Source organism: Nomascus leucogenys, chromosome 20 (genome assembly GCF_006542625.1).
Source record: "Nomascus leucogenys isolate Asia chromosome 20, Asia_NLE_v1, whole genome shotgun sequence".
NCBI lineage: Eukaryota > Metazoa > Chordata > Mammalia > Primates > Hylobatidae > Nomascus > Nomascus leucogenys.
The window spans coordinates 75257165-75269765 of record NC_044400.1 but is presented as its reverse complement, the minus strand read 5'-3'; the positions used below and the strand labels follow the sequence as shown (position 1 = coordinate 75269765).

General features: G+C 42.5%; 1 protein-coding gene across 1 annotated transcript in view; it reads left to right on the top strand.

Annotated features, from left to right (window-relative positions):
* OTOP1 (otopetrin 1) overlaps window positions 1-12601 on the top strand; it is a 38895-nt gene that overhangs the window by 1936 nt on the left and 24358 nt on the right. The window contains exon 2 of the mRNA XM_003258485.2: window positions 12162-12298. Within this exon, the coding sequence (XP_003258533.1) occupies window positions 12162-12298 (137 nt within the window). The remainder of the gene's footprint in view (window positions 1-12161; window positions 12299-12601) is intronic.

The following is a 12601-nucleotide window of genomic DNA, read 5'->3' as shown; positions in this document are numbered from 1 at the left end:
CACTAGGCCTCCTTTCCACATTTCTTTCAAAGGTCCTCGCCAGATGCCACCTTCTTTACAAACGCCTGGCAGGAATTACTCCTCACTTCCATGGGCCACCATGGCCATCCTTCTGTAAAGCTCTTTTGGTCCTTGTTCGTTTCTGCCTTGTATTATGACTGTTGGATATTAGCCTTATCATCCAGAAGAGATTTTAGACTTCTTAGGCTCAGGGACTGGATCTAGATCATCTTGCTTTTGGGGAAATTTGACACCATTGCAGAGTGGCCCAAATTCCTGTTCTGAAAATGGTTGTTTTAGGGAAGTTAATGGTTTTGTGACTCTGTGAATGACAGTGAATCTGGTGCTATTTAAAACAAGGCATAAAGTGTTATTTTAGGATATTGACTTATGCAGGCTAAAAAGTATTATACACATGAGCCTTTACCTGTGTTTTCCTACAGTCAAAGCCCCGCTTTTTGTTCCTCACTTCTTCACTTCTTTTTCTCCTCCATCCTTTTTTCTCCCTTCTTCCTTCCCTCCTTCTCCTTTCCTTTCTTCCTCCTCCCTCCCTCCCTATTCCCTCCCCTTCCCTCCTCTCTCCCTTTCCTTCCTTTTTTTTTTTTTTTTTTTTTGAGATGGAGTCTTGCCCTGTCGCCCAGGCTGGAGTGCAATGGTGCGATCTCGGCTCACTGCAACCTCCGCCTCCCGGGTTCAAACGATTCTCCTGCCTCAGCCTCCCAAGTAGCTGGGATTATAGGTGCCTGCAACCATGCCCAGCTATTTTTTGTATTTTTAGTAGAGACGGGGTTTCATCGTGTTGGCCAGGCTGGTCTTGAACTCCTGACCTCGTGATCTGCCTGCCTCAGCCTCCCAAAGTGATGGGATTACAGGTGTGAGCCATCATGCCCGGCCTCCCTCTCCTTATTTTTTTCCTCATTTTCTTTCTCTCTTCTCCTCCTTCGTCCTTCCTTCCTCTCTTCCTTCCTCTAGCCTTCTCTCTCCACTATCCCTCTTCCCTCTCTCCTCTCTTTCTCTTCCTTCCTCTCTTCTTCTCTCCCCTGCTGTTTTTGTTTTTGTTTTTTTTAAAATGGAATCTGAGTCTGTTGCCAAGGCTGGAGTGCAGTGGCTAGATCATGGGTCACTGCAACCTTCACTTCCTGGGTTCAAGTGATTCTCCTGCCTCAGCCTCCTGAGTAGCTGGGACTACAGGTGCACATGCCACAACACCCGGCTAATTTTTGTATTTTTTAGTAGAGACAGTGTTTCACCATGTTGGCCCAGTTGGTCTCAAATTCCTGAGCTCAGGTTATCCGCCTGTCTTTGCCTCCCAAAGTGCTGGGATTACAGGCGTGAGCCACCATGCCCGGCCTGGTGCATTTAGAATGTTCCTCCTTCTCCTTCTCCTCCTCCTCTCCTTCTCCCCTCCTCCTCCTCCTCCTCCTCCTTCTTCTTCTTCCTCTTCTTCTTCTTTTTTCTACTCAGTCTGTGCTTATCGAAGGAATGCTCTTCTTTATATTGAAGTGCAGTTAACTTCCCAGAACCATCATCCTCTTCCCTGGAGCTTCTATCATCATTCACTTATTCATCCACCATCCATCCATCCATCCACCCATCCACACTTATTCATCATCCATCCATCCATCCATCCATCCATCCGTGTTTTTTGTTCTTCCTCTCTCTCTGCCTCCTTTCAGGTTGACTCCAAGCATTGGCCCCTGAGTCTATGGGTGAATGGTTGCACCATTTCCCAAGATTGGGAAGCCAAAGGGAAGAGCAGGGTGGGACACAAAACCAATGACATGTTACATTTCTCTTATGGACATGCTACATTTGAGGTGTCTTTGGGACACTAAATAGAGAGGGAATAAATGGGCAAGGTAGAGAGAGCACGTGATAGGTGTTCAGTAGGTGGTAGCTGTTTAGACATTCAGTGAGTTACCCCATAATAATGTAATTCAAGTGAGGTGTGTGTATCATGGAAATGGTGTTGGCTCTGGAAGGCTTGGCTTGAGGTCTCAGCTCTATCACCTTCACCTTTCTGAGTTCTGCTTTCCTCATCAGTAAGATAAGAATCCCAGTCCCCTCTCTGGGAGAAGCTGGGGGATGTTGAGAGAAGCAGTTTGCAAAGCCCTGGCCATTCCTGTGGGTTCCTCAAAGAAGCAAGAAGCTAATTATTAGTGTCGGGAGGCCCTGATGCCAAAAGGAAGCACCTTCAGCCCCAACAGGGACTGGGGTTTCCTCTGGAATTCTAGCTGAAAAGACAGGTTTGACCCAGGAACTCAGCTCTGCCCTGGTGTTGGTGACAATCTTAGATCAAAAGGCAGAGGGCAAGTCTCTCGGGAAAAAGAGCAGTGATCCTCAAGACCCACTCTGGGGCCACTATGAAGGTCTTGCTTAACTGCATGTGTTTTCTCACATATTTGTTTTCTTAGATGATATTTCTGGTCCAATGGAAAATATAGACATAGTGTCACGATTTCAAAACAAACAAGCGAATGTGGCTGCCAAAAAATCAGATGCAGGCTTGGCTTTCATTGGAAAGGAAATCAGACTGTGTGTGGAGGGTCTCATCCTCCTTGAGCATTTCACAGGCCCCTGGAAGGAGTGGCGGCAGGAGGAGCAAAACGAGGGTCAGTCCAGAAGAGAGAAGGATGCAGAGGTCACAGGGTAGAAAGTGCTGCTGCCTTGCACCTGTCAGCTCCAGGCTATTCTCTGTCTTTCAGCAAGTAAGAGTCATTTCCTCTGGGAAGCCTCTCCCGATAGTTTCAGACCAGGGGCAGCCTGCAGGTTGTATGGTGTCATAGCACTCTTCATTTGCTTTCTAGCACTAATCAAGCAGGAGATTGTATTATTCAGTGACTGTTGGGGTAGCCAGACTGAGCCCCTAAAGGCAGAGACCCTGTCTGAATGTGCTTACCATTGTATCCCGAGCTCCTGGCACAGTGCCTAACATGTAGTAAATGCCAATTCTTATCTACTGAATAATTGAATGATTGAATGATTGGACAGATGGATGGATGACTAGATGGGTGGATGAATAAGTGAATGATGATAAGAGCTCCAGGGAAGAGGATGATGGTTCTGGGAAGTCAACAGCACTTCAATATGAAGAAAAGCATTCTAAAGTAAGCACCACGCCATGCGTGGTGGCTCACACCTCTAATCCCAGCACTTTGGGAGGCTGAGGTGGGCAGATCACCTGAGGTCAGGAGTTTGAGACCAGCCTGGCTAAAATGGTGAAACCCCGCCTCTACTAAAAATACAAAAAGCTGGGCGTAGTGGGACACAGTAAGTTATGAATCATTTGCTGGTCTCTGTTCTAGGTGCTGGGGTTTCAGCTATGAAAGGCTCTGTTCAGGTGGAGCTGATGTTCAGGTAGAGAAACAGCAATAAACAAACAGCTAATGAGCCTTGACTGGGAAGCTGGGGAGCATGACCTGTGAGACTTAGCCCTCAACTTCTAGGAGCTTGGAGGTGGGGACAGAGTAAGCAGCACAGCACCCTTGAGCAGGGCTACAACCAGGGGCTGGGAGGAGCCCAGGTCTGCAGGAAGGCTGAGAGGTCCAGGGAGGAGGCAACACCTGCACAGTCTTCTTTCTTTATTTATTTCATTTTTATCTTTTAATAAGGACAGGGTCTTCCTATGTCTCCCAGGCTGGAATGAAGTGGTGTGATTATAGCTCACTACAGCCTCGAACTCTGGGGCCCAAGTGCTCCTCCCACCTCAGCCTCCCGAATAGCTGGAACTACAGCTGTGTGCTACCATGCCTGGCTCATTTTGTTAAAATTGATTTTTGTAGAGACAGGGGTCTCGCTATGTGGGGTGCCTGTAATCCCAGCTACTCGGGAGGCTGAGGCAGGAGAATTGCTTGAACCCAGGAGGCAGAGTTTGCAGTGAGCCAAGATCATGCCACCGCACTCCAGCCTGGACAACAGAGTGAGACTCCATCTCAATAAAATAAAATAAAATAAAACAAATAAAATAAAATAAAATAAAAAAGTACCAGCTGGTGATGGAAGGGTGCGCTTTGAGAGTTGTTGAGCCTCCCAGCCCTGGGCTTGTCCAAGTAGAGATCAGATGGCTGCTGGTCATGATGCATTGGAAAGCATTCTTGCATGGGATAGAATGTAGACTAACTCTGTGGGACTTTCCGCCTGTAAGATGGGGGTTCAAGATTCTAGACTCCTAGGAGGGACTTGGGTGCCTAACAAAGAGGAGGGGGTTCCCTCTGCTATCACTAAATGGGTACCCTAGGTAGTCTTTGGATTATTCTCAAGTACTGCAGCTGGTAAACTTTCTAATTGGTTCTAATGCATCAACATTTTCTTGGCGATTGAGTGATGATAATAACATCCCGCTTATAGAACTTTCTAGGTAAAGAACACTGTTCCAGGTGACTTCCATGTAATGACTCACTTAATCTCCTCAGCACCCCTATGAGATAGGTGTTATTACTGTCATTACATCTTAGAGATGGGGAAACTGAGGCAAAGGTAAGTTAAGTAATTGCCCAAGGTCATCAACTAATAAGTGGTAGGAAATGGGCAGCTGGCCTCTGCCACTCTATGTTCTGAAGTCTTTTAGAGCATAATTTCTGTCAATATTCCATGGACATCCAACATTGTATACTCTGTTTTGAGGTATGCAAGATTTTACATACATAAAAAAGCAAGTTCATTGATTATATGATTCAATTCTTCTATGTCTTATATTTTGTCTACTTGATCTATCTAGTTCTGAAATTTTCCATTCTGTTTTTTTATTACCAACAGTTAAATATATAAAGCAGGGAGGCTGAGGCAGGAGAATCCCTTGAATCTGGAAGGCGGAAGTTGCAGTGGGCAGAGCTTGCGCCATTGCACTCCAGTCTGGCTGACAAGAGCGAAACTCCATCAAAAAAAAAAATATATTTATACATATATATATATGTGTATATATACATACACACACATATATTTATATATGTGTATATATACATACACACACATATATTTATATATGTGTATATGTACATATACACATATATATTTATATGTGTATATATGTATACATGTATATATGTATATATTTATACATGTATGTATATACATATATACATATATGTATATATACATATATACATATATGTATATATACGTATATACATATATGTATATATACGTATATACATACATGTATGTATATATACATACATACATACATGTATATATTTATACATGTATATATGTATGTGTACATGTATATATGTATATGGATATATACACGTATATACATATATGCACGTACATATACATATATACGTGTATATAAACTTATACATGTGTATGTGTATATATATATGCATGTATATATATTTATACATATATACATGTGTATATATAAAGCCAAACCTGTTTTATTTGGGCACACGTGTGGCTGTTATAGCTTCCTCATACAGTCTGTCTTTTTTTTTTTTTTTTTGAGACAGAGTCTTGCTCTGTCTCCCAGGCTGGAGTCCAGTGGTGTAATCTTGGCTCACCTTAAGCTCTGCCTCCTGGATTCATGCCATTCTCCTGCTTCAGTGCCCATACTCCCAAGTAGCTGGGACTACAGGCACCCACCACCACGCCCGGCTAATTTTTTGTATTTTTAGTAGAGACAGGGTTTCACCGTGTTAGCCAGGATGGTCTCGATCTCCTGACCTCGTGATCCGCCCACCTCGGCCTCCCAAAGTGCTGGGATTACAGGCATAAGCCACCATGCCGGACAGTCTGTCTTTTATCATATGTAGTGATAAAAGAGGAAGGATTCTTTATCCTACTTATTACATTAACTTTGAATCCTGTATGGTCTGATACTAATGTTGCCATTCCAACTTTCTTTTTGTTTGCATTGCCTGATTCCTCTTTGTCCACTACTTTATTTTAAACCTTTATTACTTTGTTAAAGGTGCAATTTGTGTAAAGATCATGTAACCAGGTTTTGTTTTTAATTCAATCTTCCTATTCTTGCTTACTACTTAGTGGGAGGATTTAGATCATTCTAATTTATAGTAATAATTTATATAGTTGACTTTTTTGTTTCCATTTTTCTTTTCGATGTTTATGATGATATATTTTACATTCCTATTTCTTCCTTTTCCTCTTCCACGTTTGTCTTTTTTGAGCATTTGAAAAATTTATTGTGATTTTTTATTCCATTCATGGCCATTTTTTTCTTCCCTCACTCTCATAATCAGATGCATATTACTTCATTCTTTTTTTTTGAGCTGGAGTCTCACTTTGTTGCCCAGGCTGGAGTGCAGTGGCACGATCTCGGCTCATTGCAACGTCGTTCTCCCAGGTTCAAGCGATTCTCCTGCCTCAGCCTCCTAAGTAGCTGGGACTACAGGTGCCCATCACCACACTGGGCTAATTTTTTGTGTTTTTGGTAGAGACGGGGTTTCACCATCTTGGCCCGGATGGTCTCGAACTCCTGACCTCAAATGTTCTGCCCATCTTGGCCTCTCAAAGTGCTGGGATTATAGGTGTGAGACACCGTGCCCGGCTGCCTGTTACTTCATTCTTATTTGAAAACAAAATATTGAACATTTCCCTCAGCAAGCCACACTGTGTCCCACTCCAAGATGTTGGCTGCTCCCACTTCCTCTCTACCTAATGGGATGAGACCTTTAGGATACGTTTGCCTCCCTATTCCTTTCCCTTCTTCCCTCTCGTTTTCCATTTATTTACCATGAGGGCTTTCAAAGGTTTTTCTTTGTTCCCTATCCAGTCCTCTTCCAACTTAGGTTTTGTTGTTGTTGTTGTTGTGGTTGTTTTTTTTTGAGATGGAGTCTCGCTCTGTCGCCCATGCTGGAGTGCAATGGCGCAATCTCGGTTGACTGCAACCTCTCTGCCTCCTGGGTTCACACCATTCTCCTGCCCCAGCCTCCCAAGTAGCTGGGACTACAGATGCTTGCTACCATGCCAGACTAATTTTTGTATTTTTAGTAAAGACGGGGTTTCAGCATGTTGGCCAGGCTCATCTCAAACTCCTGACCTAAGGTGATCCATCTGCCCTCGGCCTCCCAAAGCGCTGGGATTACAGGTGTGAGCCACTGTGCTTGGCCGAACTTATGGGTTTTGTAGAGATAGTTGATAGAATTTCACCTCAAGATGTCTATTCTGTATGACAAGTCTTTATAGGGCATGCAAATTACACATCTCAGGCAGTTTATCCATTTGAATTTAAGTTCTTCTTTTCTCTCCTATTAATCTAATTATCTATCTCCGTCTGTCTCTCCATCCATTTTACCTCCACCCTCCTCTAGCCTTCCACAAAGTTGATTGGTCACTATAATTTGCTCTTCTCCTCATCTTCCCCTCTTTTGGGGACTCTCTTCCAGTTCACAAGCTGCTTGGTTAAAGTCCTTTGTCAGACAAGTTATGTGGATGACAGTTTTCTCTCACCCTCTGTTCTCTGTTCAACAATCACCTCCTTTCCTGCCCATGTACCTTCAACCTCAGTCCCCTTTTCTGCTTTACTTTTCTTCATGCACTTAGCACTTCCTGACATTCTTTATATGTTTACTATTTACTGGTTTATTTTTTGCCTTCCCCACTAGATGTGAAACTCCTCAAGGGCAGATACTCTATTTTATTGACCTTTATATCTTCAGCGCCTGGGACAATGCCTGGCCCATGGTTGCTGCTCAATAAATAGTTGTTGAAAAAATTACATTTTGTATACTTCAAACATCATTCTGCCTTTTGCCCTGACACATGGGCGACATCTTAGCTGGGAATAAGGTTTTTGAGGAGGAGTCCTTTCCTTGCGGCACATTCCTCCACTGTCTTCTGGTTTCCCAGGCTGCACAGAGAAAGTCTGTTGCCAGCTCATCTCTCTGATATTTTGTGCACACCCCAATTTATGCAATATTATACTTGTATATTTTTGTTTCTACAGCAATCTCGTATGTCTGTCTTTGAGCCCTTGGCACAATGTCTCATGCACAGTAGGAGTCCCCAGGGTATTTGTTGTATAAGTAACTGGGTGAATGAATCCATGGATGAATGGATGAACACAGGAAGAAAGGGAGGACTTAAAGAGTATAAGAAAATATGTAAAGTATTTATTACTGAACCCTTGACATGTCAACCACAGAGATGGTCTAGACCAGTAGTTTTCAAAGTGGGGCCTAGATCAACAGTGGCAGCCCCACTTGAAAACTTGTTAGAGATGCAAATTTTGGGGCCCCACCCAGACCTACCGAATCAGAAACTCTGGAGGCGGAGCCCGGGAGTTTGTGTTTTAACAAGCCCTGCAGGTGATTCTGATGCAGTCTCCAGTTTGAGAACCACTGCTGTAGACCATCCTCATTTCTTGTATGGGAATCCTGAGGCTGGGAGCAGGAAGTGACTCATGTATTCTGTGAGTGTCCAGGTCTCTGTACTTTCAGGCCTGTAGTCTTGCCACTCAACCACGCTGCCTTGCCTCATCTTGCTATGTTTTTTTGTAATTAAAACCAACCACGTATTTGTCAAAACATTTCAAAGCACTGGGATCGAATCTCCACTCTTACAGAGTTTCTGATTTCATTGGGGTGTTTCCAGGATTAAAAAATCAATGTGAGTTAGAGTTGTTTCTATAAGGCTTTGAGCAGTGGAAAAGTGCCAGGCGATTGTATTACTTTTCAGAGGAGGCTTCTCAGGCTGGGACTGTAACGTTATAGCCCAGTGTTACGGCTCATGCCCTCCTCTTTGCTCAGTGCCTTAATGCATGTCATACATGGTCCAGTTTCCTCCCTTTGGTAGGAGCAAATGTGTAAATGGTGGTCAATGCTAGCCCAGGAGAGAGATGAGGAACTCTGACTTGATCAGGTGCTCATGATCCCTGCATTTTTCTCACTCATTTCTTCGTTTGTCACCAAGTGTCTTTTTAATGTATTTTGTATATTCCTTTCCAGTCTTTTTTATATGCAAATTTTTTATTAGTTTGTTTTTATGTTTTGGGCAAAACCATGCTCATTATATTATCAAAGATTGCTTCCTTTCTTCAGTACACCCAGCACAGGCCCTTCCTCAGCTACTGCTATAGAGCCCTTAACCCATCTATTTTTTTTTTTTTAATATATTTTCAGCCGGGCTCAGTGACTCATGCATGTAATCCCAGCACTTTGGGAGGCTGAGGCAGGCAGACCACTTGAGGCCAGGAGTTTAAGACCAGTCTGGCCAGCATAGCAAAAACCTATCTCTACTAAAAATACAAAAAATTAGCTGGGCATGGTGGTGCACGCCTGTAATCCCAGGTACTTGAGATTGAGGTTGAGGTACAAGAATCACTTGAACCTGGGAGGTGGAGGTTGCAGTGAGCCAAGATCGTGCCACTGCACTCCAGCGTGGGTGACAGAACAAGACCCTGTCTCCAATAAATAAATAAATAAACTTTCTATTTTAGAAAAGCTTTAGATTTATGGAAAAGTTGCAAAGACAGTTCAGAGAATTCCTATATACCTGTATGACCTGCACACTCTGCACTCTTATTTCTTATTAATATATATATTTTTTGAGACAGAGTTTCACTCTTGTTGCCCTGGCTGGAGTGCAATCATGCGATCTTTGCTCACTGCAGCCTCCATCTCCTGGGTTCAGGTGATTCTCCTGCCTCAACCTCCTGTGTAGCAGGATTACAGGCATGCACCACCATGCCTGCTAATTTTGTATTTTTTAGCAGAGATGGGGTTTCTCAATGTTGGTCAGGTTGGTCTCGAACTCCCAACCTCAGGTGATCCACCCGCCTCGGCCTCCCAAAGTGCTGGGATTACAGGTGTGAGCCACTGCACCCGGCCAGCTGCACTCTTATTCTTTAGAGAACAGGATTTTAGGATTAGAGAACTGAGATTTTTGAGTAGAGCAGTGACATTCTTAGATTGCTCCTTTTTGAAAAAGCTTCTAAAAGCCTTCTGTTGATTGGACCAGGCTTTGTTGATTGTGTATCATTTGTCAGACTCTGGGCTATGGGGTGGGTACAATGATGAACAGGACACAGCACCTGCCTTCTAGTTTTACCTTCGCAGCTCAACAGTAGAATTTATTTATTTATTTAGAAATAACTATTATGTTATTTTTGGGTAGAGATGGGGTTGCTTAGGCCCTTGGCCTCAAGTGATCCTCCCACCTTGGCCTCCCAAAGTGCTGGGATTACAGGCATGAGCCACCATGCCTGAGCTAGAATTTATTTTATTAATATATTTTTAATTGTGGTAAAACATGCATTTATATATATAAAATTTACCAACTTACCAGTTTTTAATTGTACAGCTCAGTGGTATTAAGTACATATACACTGTTGTGCAACCAACCTCCGGAACTTTTTCATCTTGCAAAACTGAAACTCTGTCCTCATTAAACACTAACTCCTCATTCTTCCCTCCCTCGAGCACCTGGCAACCACCATTCTACTTCTGTCTATGAATTTGCTTACATTTGATACCTCATATAATGAAATCCTACAGTATTGTCCTTTTGTGGTTGAGTTTGTTTTACTTAGCATAATGTCCTCATGGCTCATCCATACTGTATCGTGTGTCAGAATTTCCTTCCTTTTTAAGCCGAATAATATTTTGTTGTATGTCTATACCTCATTGTGTTTATCCATCCATCTGTTGATGGATGCTGGGTTGCTTCCACCTTTTGGATACTGAAAATAATGCTGCTATGAACAGGAGAATACAGACACCCCCTCGGGTCCCTGCTTTCAATTCTTTTGGGTGTATACTCAGAAGTGAAAATGCCAGATCATGCCGTAATAGTATTTTGAATTTTTGAAGGCCCTCCCTACTGTTTTCAATAGTAGCTGTACCATTTTACATTCCTACCAACAGAGCACTATTTCTCTATATCCTCACCAATGCTTGTTATTTTCTAATATTTTCTTTTTTTTCATAGTAGCCATCCTGATAGTGTGATGGTATTTTGTAGTTTTGATTTGCATCTCTCTAATAATTAGTGATGGTGAGCATCTTTTCATGTATTTGCTGGCCATCTTTATGTCTTCTTTGGAGATATGTTTATTCAAGTCCTTTGCCAATTTTTAAATTGGCTTTTGTCATTGTTGATTGATCGATTTTTGGAGACAGAGTTTTGCTCTTGTTGCCCAGGCTGCAGTGCGATGGCATGATCTCGGCTCACTGCAACCTCTGCCTCCCTGGTTCAAGGGATTCTCCTGTCTCAGCATCCCAAGTAGCTGGGATTATAGGCATGCACCACCATACCAGGCTAATTTTTGTATTATTAGTAGAGATGGGTTTCACCACGTTGGCCGGGCTGTTCTCCAACTTCTGACCTCAAGTTATTCACCCTCCTCGGCCTCCCAAAGTGCTGGGATTACAGGTGCAAGCCACTGTGCCCATCCCATTGTTGTTAATATATAAGAATTCTCTATAAATTCTCTCAAAGCAGCATTATTTTCAGTATCCAAAAGGTGGAAGCGACCCAGCATCCATCAACAGATAGATGGATAAACGCAATGAGGTATAGACATACAACAAAATATTATTCCGCTTAAAAAGGAAGGAAATTCTGACACACGATACAGTATGGATGAGCCATGAGGACATTATGCTAAGTAAAACAAACTCAACCACCAAAGGACAGTACTGTAGGATTTCATTATATGAGGCATTTAATGTAAACAAATCTGTATATTGTGGATATTAATGACTTATTAGATATATAATTTGCTATTGTTTTCTCCAGTTCTGTGGGCTGTCTTTCCACTTTGTTGGTAGCATCCTGTGATGTGCAAAAATTTTTCATTTTCATGTAGTTCAGCTTATTTATTTTAATTTTTGTTGCTTGCATTTTTGATGTCATAGCCAAGAAATTATTGCCAAAGCCAATGTCATGGAGCTTTCCCCCATGTCTTCTTTTAAAAGGTTTGTACTTTTATATTTAGATCTTTTATCTGTTTTGAGTTAATTTTTGTATATGGTGAAAGGTGAGGGTCCAACTTCATTCGTTTGCATGTGGACATCCGGTTTTCCCACCACATTTGTTGAAAAGACTGCCCTTTTCCCATTGAATAGTCTCGGCACTCTTGTGGAAAATCATTTGACCATATACATAAGGGTTTAATACATAATATAATTTATTTTGAAATGACATCAATGTATATTAATGGAATGTGTGTGTTTCCACTTCCCCCTTCATGCCACATTTAGGTAGTATCACATTGTTTGCAGTCATTACCATCATCCTGGGATGCCTTAAAATTGGATACTTCATTGGATTTTCAGAATGTTTATCAGCCACTGAAGGAGTTTTCCCTGTCACCCATTCAGTGCACACTTTGTTGCAGGTAAACCACTGATGTTTATTTATGTTGTCTCATTCCTGTGAAGTGTATCCCAGGTTGTGTAGAAACTTGTAACATCAAGATGTGCGGCAAGTGGAGCCAGTGTGAGCAACTGTGAACGGAAGTGAACTGAGGTGAACTGAAGTCTGTCTCTGAGGCTTAGTTCTTCAGCTGCCTCCATTGCAAAATAAAACTCTGTGTCCCCATGGCCATTGTTGCAGGGATCCTATGAGGCAGAACTTCTAATGATGAAGCGTCAGGAAATTCTACCAAGCCAGAGTCTACCATAAAGGCTTGAGGGAATTT